The sequence below is a fragment of the Dipodomys merriami genome, unplaced genomic scaffold, assembly GCF_024711535.1.
Source record: "Dipodomys merriami isolate MVZ:Mamm:240054 unplaced genomic scaffold, mDipMer1.0.p SCAF_14, whole genome shotgun sequence".
Taxonomy (NCBI): domain Eukaryota; kingdom Metazoa; phylum Chordata; class Mammalia; order Rodentia; family Heteromyidae; genus Dipodomys; species Dipodomys merriami.
The window spans coordinates 19,742,501-19,757,781 of NW_027202715.1; the positions used below are offsets into that span (position 1 = coordinate 19,742,501).

General features: G+C 47.0%; 1 protein-coding gene across 2 annotated transcripts in view; it reads right to left on the reverse strand.

The window, feature by feature from the left end:
• Hkdc1 (hexokinase domain containing 1) overlaps positions 1-15,281 on the reverse strand; it is a 43,463-nt gene that overhangs the window by 23,144 nt on the left and 5,038 nt on the right. Inside the window, exons 3-7 of one of the 2 annotated variants that reach the window (XM_070020946.1) lie at positions 12,769-12,931; positions 5,896-6,044; positions 5,652-5,771; positions 2,039-2,134; positions 926-1,028 (exon numbers count right to left, since the gene is read on the reverse strand). In XM_070020946.1, coding sequence (XP_069877047.1) covers positions 926-1,028; positions 2,039-2,134; positions 5,652-5,771; positions 5,896-6,044; positions 12,769-12,931 — 631 coding nt within the window. The remainder of the gene's footprint in view (positions 1-925; positions 1,029-2,038; positions 2,135-5,651; positions 5,772-5,895; positions 6,045-12,768; positions 12,932-15,281) is intronic. The other variant, XM_070020947.1, reaches the window with a different exon arrangement.

The following is a 15,281-nucleotide window of genomic DNA, read 5'->3' on the forward strand; positions in this document are numbered from 1 at the left end:
CAGGCCCAGAGTTCAGGCCCCATGACCAATAACAACAACAACAAAAATTGTGTACCCGCCCTTGGTACTGTCCCTAGGCTTTTTTGCTCAAGGCTAGTGCTCTACATTTGAGCGACAGCACCATTCACTTTTGGCATTTTGGTAATTAATAGGAGATGAGTCTCACAGACTTTCCTGCCCAGTTTGGCTTTGAGCTGTGATCTTCAGATCCTAGCCTCCTGAGTAGTTAGGACTACAGGCATGAGCCACTGGCACCTTACAGAAGTGAGGTTTTTTTTAAAGGCACACCCAATCATCTATCCTCCACAAGTGCCTCCCCACCCATCTCCTGGAGGCCTTCCCATGTCCCATGCCCTCCATGATGCATCCAACACACCCAGTTCTCTGCCCTGAATGGTCCACCACTCAGCCTTCCCTCACCTGACCTGGTTCAGACACCATCAACTTTTTGGGGTACCTTGGACACCGCAGCCTCATTCCCAGCTCAAAGACCAGAGGTTTCTTCTTTGCCAGGGACTCTCCCTTCCATTTCTGAATGGCTCTCTGTCTTTGTCACTGAGTTCCTTGGCCGGATGCCCCCCTCACAGCAGCCCTCTGCTCTCCCCCCCCTCCCTGCCACATTACCACACTAACCACTACCACATGTGTTTCTTAGATTAGATCTTCTTGGCCTTCTCCCCTCCTCCAAACAGCGTGCCCCAGGAGCATACATGGTTGTCCAATACACAGGACAAGGCCCAACATACCACCGGCACTCTTGGGACATTCATTGAATGAATGAATGAATGAATGAATGAGTGCATGAACTCCTTGTGTCTCTGGGCTGCTGCTTTTCCTTACATAGTCAGCTTCAGTGCCCTTCCTACTTAGAGTCTGCTGACTCAGCATCCCCTGCCCACCTCCAGAACACAAGCCAGCCACTCACCAATGATGACACCGACTTCGCAGTAGGGATCATCGTAGGCACACGTCATCATGGTACCCACAGTGTCATTGACCAGGGCCAGGATGTCCACGTCCAGGTCCTGCTGAACACAAGGCCCAGAAGGCATCAGAGCTGGGAAGAAGATGGAATCCCCTTTCCCCTTCCAACAGAGGAGGTGAAAACAACGGAGACATCACTAGACATTGTCTGCTGAGCCAGGGTGGAAGAAACAGGCCTTTGTCAAGGTCGAGGGGAGCCCAAGAGGGGACACTATGCTTCTGCATTAAGGGTGATGGGTTCTGTATGAGGGGAATTTGGGGACAGCCTACCAGGAAAGCTACACTGCAAAATCTGCCTCTTGGGCTGCAGTACAGCTCCGCAATAGAGAGCTTGCCCAGCATTTCAGAGGTCCTGGGTCAGTTACCTTCAGCTCCTTGGGGGTAATGAGCAATTTCCTCAGCAAGAAGCAAGTATTGCTTTTGCAATTATACAAATTATTATCAAATATGTTCAACAATAAAGATATTCAATGAACGGAGAATGGAAAATGGAATCGAGGGCAAGACTAAAAAGAAAATGATCAGCTGGGCACTAGTGGCTCACATCAGTAATCCTATTCAGGAAGCTGAGATCTGAGGATCAAGGTTCAAAGCCAGACTGAGCAGGAAAGTCCCTGAGACTCCTATTTCCAACTAACCACCAGAAAACTGGGAGTTGAGCCGTGGCTCAAAGTGGTAGAGTGCTAGCTTTGAGCAAAAGAGCTTTGGGACAGCGCCCAAGCCCCGAGTTCAAGCCCCATGACTGAAAAAAACAGCTATTAAGTTTCAGAGAGGAGAGGTGGAAGCACCACACATCTCAGGATAACCCCCCTGAAGGGCTGTAGCGGGGAGGGGGTCGGGGGAAACAGGGGCTGCCTCTTCATGGTGATGGAGCCAGCCCCACAACTGAAGATTGATCGTTTCCCTTACCTAAACTGCCCACACCTATGCTACATGAGACCCCACCCCACCCCAAATCCTTCTCTGGTTCTCCTTCCAGACAGGCACAATACAAGACCCCCAAGAGAAGGAAACTGGGAGTAGGAGAGGCCCTGGGCTAAAGTGAATCACTCACCTTATGCTTTTTCATGGCATTGGTCAGACGGCTCACGACGTCAGTGTCCTGAACTCCCCGTGCCTTGAACTTCTTAGTCCAAGAAAGCAGGACACCCTGGGAGAAGAGTTCAAATGAAGGAGTTGCTTGATGTCATACAGAGCAAGCCCATGGGCTTCTCCTCGCTAACCAAAGCACCCCAATTCTTTCTCCTAGTGTTCCTTTCTCCATTTCCTGCAGTTCATTCCAATAAATATTATTTGATATGATCAGATGCTCATGGGCATTGTGCCTTTATGTTCCGCTCCTAGGAGTACCTTCTTCTGGTCTCACTGTGTGTGAATGTCAAGAGGCCTGTATAATTTACCATGTTTCGGCGTATATTAGATCTAGCTTCCTCATGTGAGGGTTCATTGTGTTTTTAAGTGACATATAATAATTGTATATATGCATGGGATATGGTGTGATGTTTCAGTACATGGATACAATGTGGAATAACCAAATCAGGTAACTAAACTGGGCACGGTGATTCATGTTTATAATCTTAGCTACTTGGGAGGCAGAGGTAGGAAGATTGCAAATGTGAGGCCAGACCAAACAAAGTAAGTGAGACCTTATCTGAAAAATGAAATAGAAACAAAAGATCTGGGGTATAGCTCAGGTGGTAAAGCAAATGAGAGGCCCTGAATTGGGCCCAGTACTGGGGAAAAAACATGATAATTGGTACAACACTTCAAACATTTGTCATCCCTTAGTGGTGATTCTATTCAAAGTCCTCTCAGTTATTTTTAAATAACTATAGCCTATAGTTACCTATAGCCAACTTTCTATAGAAGGAATACTGAACTTACTTCTCTTTTGTAATTGCAATTTTGCATCTACTCTCTATCATCCCTCCTCCTGCCCCTGCCCAGCTTATGGTAATCAACATTCTACCTTTTGCTTCTATGAGCTTAGTTTTTCTAGATTCCAAAAATGAGTCAGCTTTGCCTGCTTGGCTTATTTCATTAAACACAATGACCTCGAGCTCCAACCATAGCCACAAATGACAGAATTACCTCTTTCTGTGGCTAAATAGTATTCCAAATGTGGACCACATTTTACCCACCTATTTGTTTATGGGCAGTTAGGTAGATTTCCATATCTTGACTATGTTGAATAGACTCAGTGTTGCTGCAGAGGCATTTTCTAATCTCAACATCTTTATTCCTCTCATCTAAGTATACTGAAACATCATATATAGTAATCAGAAGTAATTGTCCAAGAGTCAGAACATTTGGCACCTCCATTTCTTCATTTGTATAGTGGAAATGCTACAGTTGCACAGGCTCCGATGAAAACATCTGACATATGATAGCTATGAATTATAAACTGTATTATTTGCAGATCCGCAAAACAAAACTAATGCATGGCTTTTGCCCTGCAGGGCCCCCTCAAGAACTTAATTTTTATCTTGGAAAAAAAAGGTTCTCAAGTTGCATTATCAATTATTTCTTTACAAATCGTGTTTTAGAAGACTTTCTCTTCTGAAATCCCACATAAATCGTAGAATTATTCAGAGCAGCAAAAAACTTCGAAGTTAATAGAATCACTGAAGTCTAAGCTCAAGATCACACATTCCCCAACCATACTTCTTCCAGTCCTCTCAGCTTATAGATAAAGAAACAGATTTAGAGATTAGGAGATGGTCATAGGTATCACAGAGCAAATAGAGGGCCCAACATTATTAGATTTCAACACTGTAATCACAGGTCTCTAAATGCACACTGACCCCAGGTTGCAGGAGCACAAGAGCAACACAGCGCCACCGTGTGGCAGCTTTCTAACTTCTTCCTTCATAGGCTAAAGCAATGTACTTGCTTTATTAGAGAGAGACCTAGCCTGTCTGTGGTTTGAGCATATAATCCTAGCTACTTAGGAGGCTGAGAAATGAGGATCGCAGTTTGAAGCCAGCTCTGGCAGGAAAGTCCCCATGAGACTCTTATCTCCAATAAACTACTCATAAAAAGCCATAAATGGCATTGTGACTCAAATAGAAGAGCACTAGCTTTGAGCCAAATGAAGCTCAAGGACAGAACCCAGGCTGAGTTCAAGACCCAAGGACCAGAAAAACAGAGAGATCTGACTCTTTGTGTGTGTGTGTGTGTGTGTGTGTGTGTGTGTGTGTGTGTGTGTGTGTGTGTGTGTGTGTGTGTGTGTGTGTGTGTGTGTGTGTGTGTGTGTTCCAGACCTGGGGCTTGAACTCAGGACCTGGGCACTGTCCCTGAACTTCTTACGCTCAAAGCTAGAGCCACAGCACCACTTACAGCTTTTTCTGTTTATATGGTACTAAGGAATCAAACCCAGGGCTTCATGCATGCTAGGCAAGCACTCTACTACTAATCGACCTTCCTGGCCATCCCCCCATCTCTCTCTCTCTCTTTTACATTTTGTTTCCATTTCCTGAGGAGACCTGAATTTTGACAATAAATTTCTAGCCCCAGAGGCTGTCTTCCTCTATATCTTTTCTTTTTTTGCTACTGAAGTTCAAACTCCAAGTCTTGCACATGTTAGGCAGGTGCTCTACCACTTGAACCACACAGTCATTTTTGCATTTATTATTATTTTTTAAATTAGGGTCTCAACTTTATGCCCAGTTTGGATTTAAATCATGATCCCCAGATCTCTTCCTCCCAAGTAGCTAGGATTACAGGTTTGAGGCACCATCCTTGGCCAGAAAGTCATTTTACATGGCCTGTTATCTATTTTCTTAGATTTTCCACAGAGGATTGGGATGGGCTTCCTCTGTTCACAAAATGAAGAACTGAGACACACACAGGCCTGAATTCCTGCCCTGCCGGTAACATGGCTGAGACTATATACCCGCTGTGCTGGGTCTGCTCAATACATGTTTGCTCCTGACCCAGTCCTCATCCTAAGGGCTCAGGCGTGAGATGCCTGAAGCCTCTCATTCTAGCATCAGCATCCTAAGTGTGCTCCTCAGACTGGGAGCATGGCCTCTCCTGATATAGTTAGAAATGCAAATTTTGTTCTTGCTGCAGACCACCACTCTATAGGGCCCAATGATCTGACTCCCAAGCCCTGCAGAGGATTCTGGTACACAGCAAGGTTTGAGAATCACTGAAAGCCATTCCATTCTCTCTCTCTCTCTCTCTCTCTCTCTCTCTCTCTCTCTCTCTCTCTCTCTCTCTCTCTCTCTCTCTCTCTCTCTCTCTCTCTCTCGGCTTATGGGAAGTATAGAATCAAAGCTACAGTGGGGATTTGTTTTGTTCTTGGGTTGTTTGTGAGGACTGAACTCAGAGCCTCTCCTTTTGCTTAGCTTTTTTGGCTCAAGGCTGCTGGTCTATCACACTTGATCCACAGCTTCACTTCCAGAGTGGAATTGGTTTGTTTGGTTTTTGTTTTTGTTTTGCTGGTTAATTGGAGATAAGAGTCTCATAGATTTCCCTGCCTGGGCTAGCTTCAAACGTCAATCCTCAAGCTCAACCACCTGAGTAGCTAGGACTACAGGTGTGAGCCACTGGTGCCCAGCAAGGTTATAATGTTAACCAGCTTTCTGCCTCACCCATCACCTAATTGTGAACACAAAGTAGAGAAAAGACAAATCAAAATGCACCTGCTGTAGCTACCTTACCTCTTCTAGCTTTGTCTGTCTGCAGGGAAAGGAGAAGGTAAAGCCCAGAGGCAGCTTCTTATGCTTCAATTCTTTGTGCTTCATAAAATCGGACAGGCAGTCAGCGACATAGTCAAACAGCTGTAGAAGAGAAAGCACATAGTGAACAAATGAATGAATGAATGAACGAATGAATGAATGAATGAAGGCCCCTGGACTAAGGCTCTCCTGGCCGATCCCAAGGCCTTCCCTTGCCTGCCAGTACCTCCACGCCATTCCCCCGAGAGATTTCATTGGGCATTGGGTAGAACTGACTCTCCATCTGGACGTTTCGTTTCCCCTCTTCTGAGACTTGCACTTTCAAGACTCGAAACTTGGATCCTCCAAGATCCAGAGAAAGGAACTCCCCATTTTCTATGAAGAAATCAAAGCAGTCAGCGTGAGAGCATGCATTTCAAGAGGACATGTGAGAAATCCCATTTAATCTTGAAGTCTTCCTCCCACCCCTACCTTCTCTGGCTGGGATCCTGTCTACTTGCTGATACTTGGAGAGCAGCTCATATTGCCATACAATAGGGGCCACAGCCAGAGACAGAGCCTGGGCCCAAGTCTATCCCGATAGCCCCAGCCTGTCCAGTTCAGTCAGGAAATGAGCACACAAGCCCACTTCCTGCAGGTGGTCTCAGCCTATGCTAGCATACTGTAAGTAGGAAGAGAGCTGATGCACCAGCCGTGAGGAAAGCTCAAGATAAAGGAGTAGAAGAGAAGACACAGGGATGTATAGTAGAGAGAAAAGTTTCATGCAACCCTCCATCTGGCAGGCAGAGGGAAAAACACTCCACGAAGCGGGTGGGGATAACAGAGACCAAATCATGACTAAGAATGCTTAATTTTATTTTAGATCAGAGTCACTTCAAAAAGAGAAAACAGAACGCATCCCAGTCTAGCTCATGAAAGATGCAATCATAAAAGGTGAAGCTGGATACCAGTGGCTTACCCTGTAATTGTAGCTACTCAGGAGGCTGAGATCTGAGGATCCTGGTTTGAAACCAGCCTGGCGAGAAAGTCATGAGATACTTATCGCCAATTAACTACCATAAAAGCCAGAAGTGGAGCTGTGGCTCAAGTAGTAGAGCATTAACCTTAAGCAAAAAAAGCTCAGCAACAGCACCCAGGCCCTGAGTTCAAGGCCCAGGACAGGGGTGCGCGTGCATGTGCATGTGTATGCGCATGTGGAAATGACACATGTGGATGTGTGGAGAAGTGACCCTCCCTGATATTATCTAAAGTCATGGTCCTGCCAGTCCTTTAGTTAGTGTCCACCACAGTGATGGGATGGAGATTCAGGTATGCACCACTTGATCTTTGTACAGAATTTTTGTACAAAGAATTTACAAATTCTTTGTACAGAATTTTCCATGCCTGTAGTTGATTCCATGCCCACAAACCTAGACCCAAGTAGCTGTGTTTCATACTGTGTAGTAGCAGCCATAGTTAACTGTATGTAAAGGGCCAGTGACTAATCAGTGCCACTCCTGTAAACACAAAAGAAGGGAACATGAAACCTCCAAAACTAGAACTAGAGGATCCTGGGAGGAAAATGCTTCAGGCCTAAATGCACCACAGTGTCTGTCCTCGGATTCCCACCAGATGCTGTTTCCTTCTTTGTCGCCACATCCTCACATGGCAAACTTTCCTGACTAAGCTCCAGCGGGTTTCTCTGTTCCAGCAATCTCACTCTCATGCATGCGCCAGCCATGGGCACCTGCGTGGCATGTAGAGGGAGGCTCAGTGGAGAGGCCTGAGAGGTCCCACTTCTAACCACATTCCCAGGTAGTTGGTGAGCAGAATCTTCATTTACAGATCCATCTTCTGTTTCTTGGGAGACATTGGGATTACCTTCCTAGATCAGCCCTAAGAGGACTGTTTTGGGGATCCATTTGTGGAAGGAGAAGGAATCCTACCCTTTTTTTTTTTTTTTTTGGTCCATCATGGGGCTTGAACTCTGGGCCTGGGCACTGTCCCTCAGCTCTTCAGCTCACTTCCAGCTTCTTCTGTTTATGTGGTGCTGAGGAATTGAACCCCTTGAGCATGCTAGGCAAGCACTCTACCACTGAGCCACCTTCCAGCCCCCCTACCCACTTCTTATTAGCATTAATCATGTACCTACAAAGAGGTTTGTCACTCTTTTTTGTTGTTGTTGTTCTGGTTGTGGAGCCTGAACTCTGAGCCTGGGCGCTGTCCCTCAGCTCTTCAGCTCAAGGCTAGCGCTCTACCACTTGAGCCACAGCGCCACTTCCGGCTTTTTTTTTTCCTGCTTATGTGGTGCTGAGGAATCGAACCCAGGTTCTCATGCATGCAAGACAAGCGCTCTACCACTGAGCTACCTTCCCAGCCCAGGTCTGTCACTCTTGACGTGGAGTATGATTCTACATATCTACTCTGTGCCATGTCATGGGGGAGGTGCGAGAGACTGCAGGGCAGGCTGGGGATTTTGTCAGAAGGACAGGGATGGAAAATAGCTATTTTCATCTAATAGTATTCTTCTAGAATACTGCTCTGCTGATGGGAAGGCCAGGGAAGCACCCAGCTCTCCAGGAAGGTGAGATAGAGCTGAGATTGGAGATGAGAGAGAGCAAGGGCCAGCCAGCATCCAGAGACGGGAGCCCAGGCGCAGAGGGATCAGACAGCCCACAGCGCTGCAGCAGCAATTGGGCTGACAGGTGGTTAGGGTAAACCCAAAGGATTTGGAAAGCTACCAGGAGCTCGGGCTTTATTCCAAAGCTGAGAGTGATTTTTAAGGAAAGGAAAGCCAAGACCTGATTAAGATTTTGGGGAAATGCCTCTGGCAACCAGCCAGGGGAGACTTTGGCTTCAACTACAGAAGGTGACTGGGCAGCCCCCATAGGAAGGGAAACGCTGAGAACTCCTCCCTCTGCCATTCACACTCTATATCTGACTCTAGATGCCTCTGCACAGGGAAACTGCATGGTGAAATCCCTCTCAGGAGGTGACTCTGACCCGGAGGAATGACTTACTGGATCCTGAGGAGGGAGGCCCTGTGGGGGCAGAGGAAAAGGGCAAGGATACAAAAGGCCTTCAGGATCTTTATCGCCATCATTATGAAAACTGTTCTCTAAGAGGGAAGGCTTCAGTTGAGCATCTATCTGTCTGCTGCTGCTGCTCCTCAGAAACTGGGGGCTCCCTTCTCCTGAGCCACTGCCAAGGCTTGTGTTTCTGTTTTCCCACTCCCTAGTGCAGCTCCCCACCCAGATATGCCGTGGTGACTTAATGCACAGATTCCTGGAGATTCAGTGGGCAGAGGGAAAGGCCTGGGAAACCATGACTAGGAATGGCCCAGGTGAATTGGAATCTTATGCTCTTCCACGGCACATACCCATGGACCCCTCAGGTGGTGCTGGATGATTTCCTTGAGACTCCAAGGTTCACCCAAAGCCTACCAAGGAATAGTGTCAGAGGTCAAGAAGTCAGCCAGCGGGAGTAGGGCCAAAGAATTGTAATCACCATTTCTGTCATAATCTTGGGCTGGATGTTTCCCAGAGGCACTTGCTGTGTGACTGTCAGAGGAAGACACAGACTCTTAAAAATGACCAGGACAGGGCTGGGAAGGTGGCTCAGTGGTAGAGCGCTTGTCTTGCATGCATGAAGCCCTGGGTTTGATTCCTCAGCACCACATTGTTAAGTGAATAAATGGGCAGCCGGGGAAAGAGAGCAGTACATGGTATTCAGGCAAGGGAAGGGTTTATTTGCAGGATGCTTCTGGTCAAGTTGGAAGCCCTCGCAGCAGGAATAAAAAAGGGTCGAACCACAGCTGGGCCAGGACTTATCAAGGCAAGGGGCAGAAGAAGGTGTGGCCACACCAGATGGGGATGTGACCTCAGGGAGGGGGAAGGTGACTGCCTTCAAGTGTGTCGGTTACCTAGGTGACACAGGTAGGAGTCTGCTCCACCTTCCCATGGTAGACCTTACACACACAGGCAGAAAAAGCCGCAAGTGGCACTGTGGCTCAAGTGGTAGGGCGCTAGCCTTGAGCTGAAGAGCTCAGGGACAGTGCCCAGGCCCAGAGTTCAGGCCCCATGACTGACAAAATAAACAAAATTAACAAAATAAACAAATTAATTAATTAATTATTTTTTAAAAATGACCAAGACAGGACGGTGCAGTTCCCAAGTAAGAGTGGGTAGGCCTGGAAGGCTCAGGTGGGATCAGGTGAAGGGGGGAGAAATAGAAAGTCCTAATCACCCCTACTTCCCTCTTCCTGTGGACCTATTTGCATATTAATAAAATTGCCAGTCTTTTCTGCTTGATCTGTTACTCATTCATTTCAGCAGACCATAAGACAGGAGCCTTCAAAGGCAGTGAAAGAAACCTTGGCCCCTCAACTAATAACCTTACAAGTTGGTGGGACATGCTGACCACTCTCTTTAACTGAAAGGAAAAGGAATACAGTAGTCCTGGGATTTACCAAGATCATCTGTTCACTAGGAACTCCTCAGCAGGGACCAAACTAGAACAGAATGCCTGGGACTGCGTCCTAAAGAAAGGAGGCACGTGGAAAGGCACTGATGGTTCACACCTGTAACCCTAACTACTCAGTAGGCTGTGATCTGAGGATTGAGGTTTGAAGCCAGCCTAGGTAGGTAAATCCATAAAACTCTTATCTCCAAGTAACCAGCAAAAACCTGAAAGTGGAACTGTGGTTATAGTGGTAAAGCACTAGCTTGAGCAAAAAATTTCAGGGATAGCACCCAGGCCCTGAGTTCAAGCTGAAGGATGGCAATGAAAGAAAGAAGAAAAACAGGAAGGAAGGAAGGAAGGAAGGAAGGAAGGAAGGAAGGAAGGAAGGAAGGAAGGAAGGAAGGAAGGAAGGAAGGAAGGAAGGGTGGACAGGCATATATCCCAGCTGAGGAGGAAGGAGATTCCAGAACTTGGCCCATCTCACTGCTAACCATTCTGAAGCAGCCCGCAGACTCCAGACCATCCAAGGCCACTTTCCCTTTCTTATGAGACACACCCTGGGAGTATCTGGAGGAGAGGCTGTAGCTCTGCGGGCCAGGAGGACTTAGTTCCCCACCACCCCATGACTCAGACACTTTGGCAGAATGGCCCTGGATGACCTGTGAAGGACCACAGTCCCCTTGACGTGCTCATTCAGTACTGTCAGAGACACGGCTGAGACATGGAAGTGGGATGGTCTCACCTTCAGAGAGGCACACACAATCTGCCTCCCACCAGCGAGGAAGCAAGGCGGTTCCCATCACAATGTCCTAGGGGCCCCTTAACCAACACAGCCAAGCTGCCTTGACCCAAGCATTGCTGCTGGAGGGGCTCCAAACCCAGCTAGTCCAATCAAAGCCCCTTCAGGTGTCTTAAGCTTTGGTCCCAGCTCTTTGAGAAAATCCAAGGCTCTGAACAATTGAACTCTTCATATTGGGGGTTTTCCTTGCTCCTCGGGACTCCTGTCTGACCTGTAGCTACCCCACAGTGCTCTGTGAGGAATGCATGGAACAGTGAGTCTTAGCATCTCACAAACACAGTAGGCGCTCAGTAAATGCCACTTCTCTTCCTCCTACAACTCTGCCCAGAGGCCAAGAATGAAGAACTCAGAGATGCCTTCTCTAGGCTGTAATAGGCAAAATAATGCTCCTATCCTCCAAAGATGTCTAGCTCCTGATCCCTGGACCCTGTGAAAGGATGCATGGCAAAGGGGAATGAAAACTGTAGGCTGTAGATAGACTCAAAATAATTATCAGTTGACCTTGAGGTTGGAGATTATCCTGGGCTGTATGTGGGGAGGGAGAGAGAGGCTAGGTAGGTGAGCAGAGATTTGGAGAGCCACAACTATTAACCTTGAGGATGGAAAGGAACATGAGCAAAGGACTATGGGTGCTTCTAGAAGCTGGAAAATAAGACACAGATTCCCATTAGAACCTCTAAAAGGAACTCAGCCTCATAGACATCTTGATTTTTAGTACAGTGAGATCTGTTTCAAACTTCTGATCACCAAAACTATAAGGATAGGTTTGTGTTGCATTAATCCATGAAATATGTGAGAATATGCTATCAGAGACTTTATTAGAGGGGAAGAAAATATATATTTAAGACCCTTGCCTGGGCCAGGCACCTGTGGCTCATTTCTGTAATCCTAACTACTCAGGAAGCTGAGATCTGAGAATCAAATTTCAAAGCTAGCTTGGGTGAAAAAAGTCCATGAGACTCTAATCTCTAATTTAACACCAAAAAGCTAGAGATGGAGCTGTGGTTCAAGTGGTAGAGCACCAGCTTTGAGCAAAAAAGCTCAGGGATAGCATCCAATCCCTGAGTCCAAGCCTGGGACTAGCACATAAAAAGAAAAAAAAAAAGATTCCTGGGATGACTATCAATCTTTTGCTCAGGTAAATGAAGAATGCAGGTCCAAGTACAGATGCCAGGTCTGTGAGCTGACCCCAGCTGACTATCTTTGAGATCCAGGGCTCATGTTCAAGAGTTGAATACAGCAATAGAAACATAGTACCTAGGCCAACTCTCCCATTTTACAGCTGGAAAAACCAAGGTCGAACACTTGCCTGAGGTCACTAAGGAGTGACAGAGCTGAACCTAGAGCCCAGGTTTTTAGAATTTTTATTTTATACTGCTCCCACTCTACATGCTTCTTTCCATGACTTACTATCTGCAGCCTAGAATGTAGACCTCCAGGAGTGATGTCACCTGCTCATTGCATACACATCATGGTCTAGTACAGGTGAGGAATGAGGAACACTGCTGAATAAGGTCCTGGCCTCCAGGGGCTGTCAACCTGGAGGACCTCAGCCACAAGGGCTCTAACCAACCCTTACCCAGCTCAACCCAGCTGGAGACATGTCCCTGATACAGGCACTACGAGATCTCTAGGCTATTCTTGAAAAGCCAACCTTCTTGCTAGAGCAACAAAGAGGGAGTAAGGTACCTCGTCTGTGGAACCCAAGAAGTTCAGTGAGGCTGAAGGAGAGAGAGTAGGGCAAGAGAGGGAATGTGGATAGAGATGCAGGGACAGACTAAGATGTAAAAACAGATTATCAAGGATGTATCAGCCAAGGAGCTATTGGAAGCCCTGGCAGCCACAGTGCCCCTCACTCACCTGAGCCATCTGGAATGGCCTTGACGAAAGTGGGCAGCATCTTCACAGAAGCTGTGGGGTTGGTGTCCTTCCCCAGGCCCTTCTCCATTTCAGCCTGGAACCTCGCCATGATGTCCAAAAGGATCTCGTCGGAAAGCCGCATGTGATACAGGAACCTGTCCACCTGCAACAGACGCCAGGGTGAGCAGGGTGGCTGCTGACGGTGTCTGCCCTCCAGGCCCACCATGAAGCTGCACTGCTGACTCTGTGGACAGCCTCTTGATGTCAAGGCCCCACCGCTCCTTCCTGGCCCCCCAGCAAGTCAGGAGGAGAACAGAAAGGAAGGCTGTGAAGGGCAAACGGATGGGACAGAGGGTCTTGGGGATGGGAAGGATTTGAGGTTTCAAATTGCACTTCAGAGTCTTCTCTGCTGTGCTACTGTCTCTCCACTAGCTGAATCTTGAATCTTAAATTCCTAAGCATGGAAGATTTTTTGACAGGGTCTTACTAGGTAGCCCCAAGATCCTCCTGCCTTGGCCTGAACCCTGGGGTTTGGGGCATATACCATCACACTTAGTTTAACATGCCACCACATTCAATTTGTTGTTGTTTGGTTTTTGGTTTTGGTGCCAGTTATGGGGCCTCAACTCAGGGCCTCATGCTCTCATTTGGTTTTTTGCTCAAGGATGGTGCTCCATCACTTGAAACATGCTTCCACTTTCAGCTTTGTGCTAGTTAATTGGAAATTTGGAAGTAGTTCACAGATGTTTCTGCCTCGGCCAGCTTCAAATCTGGATCCTCAGAAATCTCAGCCTCCAAAGTCACTAGGATTACAAACCTGAGCCGCCAGTACTTGGTAACATGGGAGTTTTATTTAACCCAATAATGACATTTAAAAAAATCCAAATACATCTCCCTGGTTACAAGGAAGATAAGAACTAAATTCCAGTTCCAACTGCAATCTTTAAAATACTAGTTCTTTAAATATCCATTTTGGGTTAATTGAGGTTGTTTGAATTAAGATAATGCTTAATTCACTTTTGTGTGTTTGAGACAAAGTTTTGCTATATAGAAGTTTAATTTATAAAGTCACCTCAGATTGCAAAAGAGCAGATGTCGAATTGTTCAGGGACAGCTCCCAGGCCTAGAGCTCAAGCCCCACGACTGACCAAAAAAAAAAAAGAGAGAGAGAGAGATCTTTCTTGCGATTGTTTCTAACATATTTATAAGATTATGTCTTTGTTGCCTTGTATGTCCCTCCCCCATAGTATAACCCCTGCTTTCACTATATATGATGTTGGTATATGTGGAGGGGAAGGGAAAAAACAAATGATTAAAACAGGTATACAGGAGGACCCACTGCAACAATGAGATGTACAAGTCGTTATGTCAAAAAACAAATACAACTTTGGTGGGGCGGGGGCAGGGAGAGGATACGAAGGGATGGGAAGGGGAAACAAAGGAGGAAGCTACAATGCTTGATAAGAAATGTGCCCATCGGGGCTGGGAAGGTAGGTCAGTGGTAGAGCGCTTGCCTTGCATGCATGAGTCCGTGGGTTCGATTCCCCAGCACCACATAAGCAAAAAGAAATAAAGCCGGAAATGGCGCTGTGGCTCAAATGGTAGAGCGCTAGCCTTGAGCCGAAGAGCTGAGGGACAGCGCCAAGGCCCAGAATTCAGGCCCCACAACCAGACCCCCCCCCAAAAAAAAGAAAGAAATGTGCCCATTATCTTACCCATGTAATTGTAACCCCTCTGTACAGTATTTTCACAATAAAAAAAAAGAGAGAGCAGATGTCATTCAAGTAATTAAAACGTTGAGGCCAAACGACCACTACCCCAATAAGAAGGAAGTTATATAAAATCACTGCAGCCCACTCAGTCCACTTAGGGTTTCATGTCATTTGATGAATGGCAGAAAATATCCTCACCATACTGCTATCAGCCAGATTCTGGTGGCGGTCGGGGCTCGTTAGGGTTCATTGGAATGGGTTCTCCATGGACAAGAGAGGCCCTGTCAGGCATTAGCTCGTTCTCCACCCATCTTCAAGAAGGTCACCAGGGGGAGTGGTTCCAGGCACATTCTTGAGAGGAATGCAGTCTACCTCATCAAGTCTGTACAACACCCCTTTGAGGGAGAGATGAGGAATGCAAGGCCCAGGACCACTAAACAGTACCCTGACAGCTATTGTTAGGAGGCAGACCAAGTAATACAGGGCAGTCTCTAAACCTCTCATTCCACAGTCTGGTTTTGACTCACAACTCTTTGTGGCAACCTCATCCACAATAGCCAAACTACACCCAAACCAAAGGGCTCGCATCACCAATGTCTTCAGCCAGGCCTCAGAGGAGAGGGGAATCCAAGCCAGTGAAATGGCCCCATGGTTCTGAGGACTTGGGGGGCCAAAGAGAGGCCAAAACACCATTAAAGGACAATTGAGCATTCAGTGTACTGGAGGAGATAGGATGTAACCAGGTCATGCTTCGTTAAGGGCTTCCTGCCCAGACTGTGTATGACTAATTGGTTGGCACAA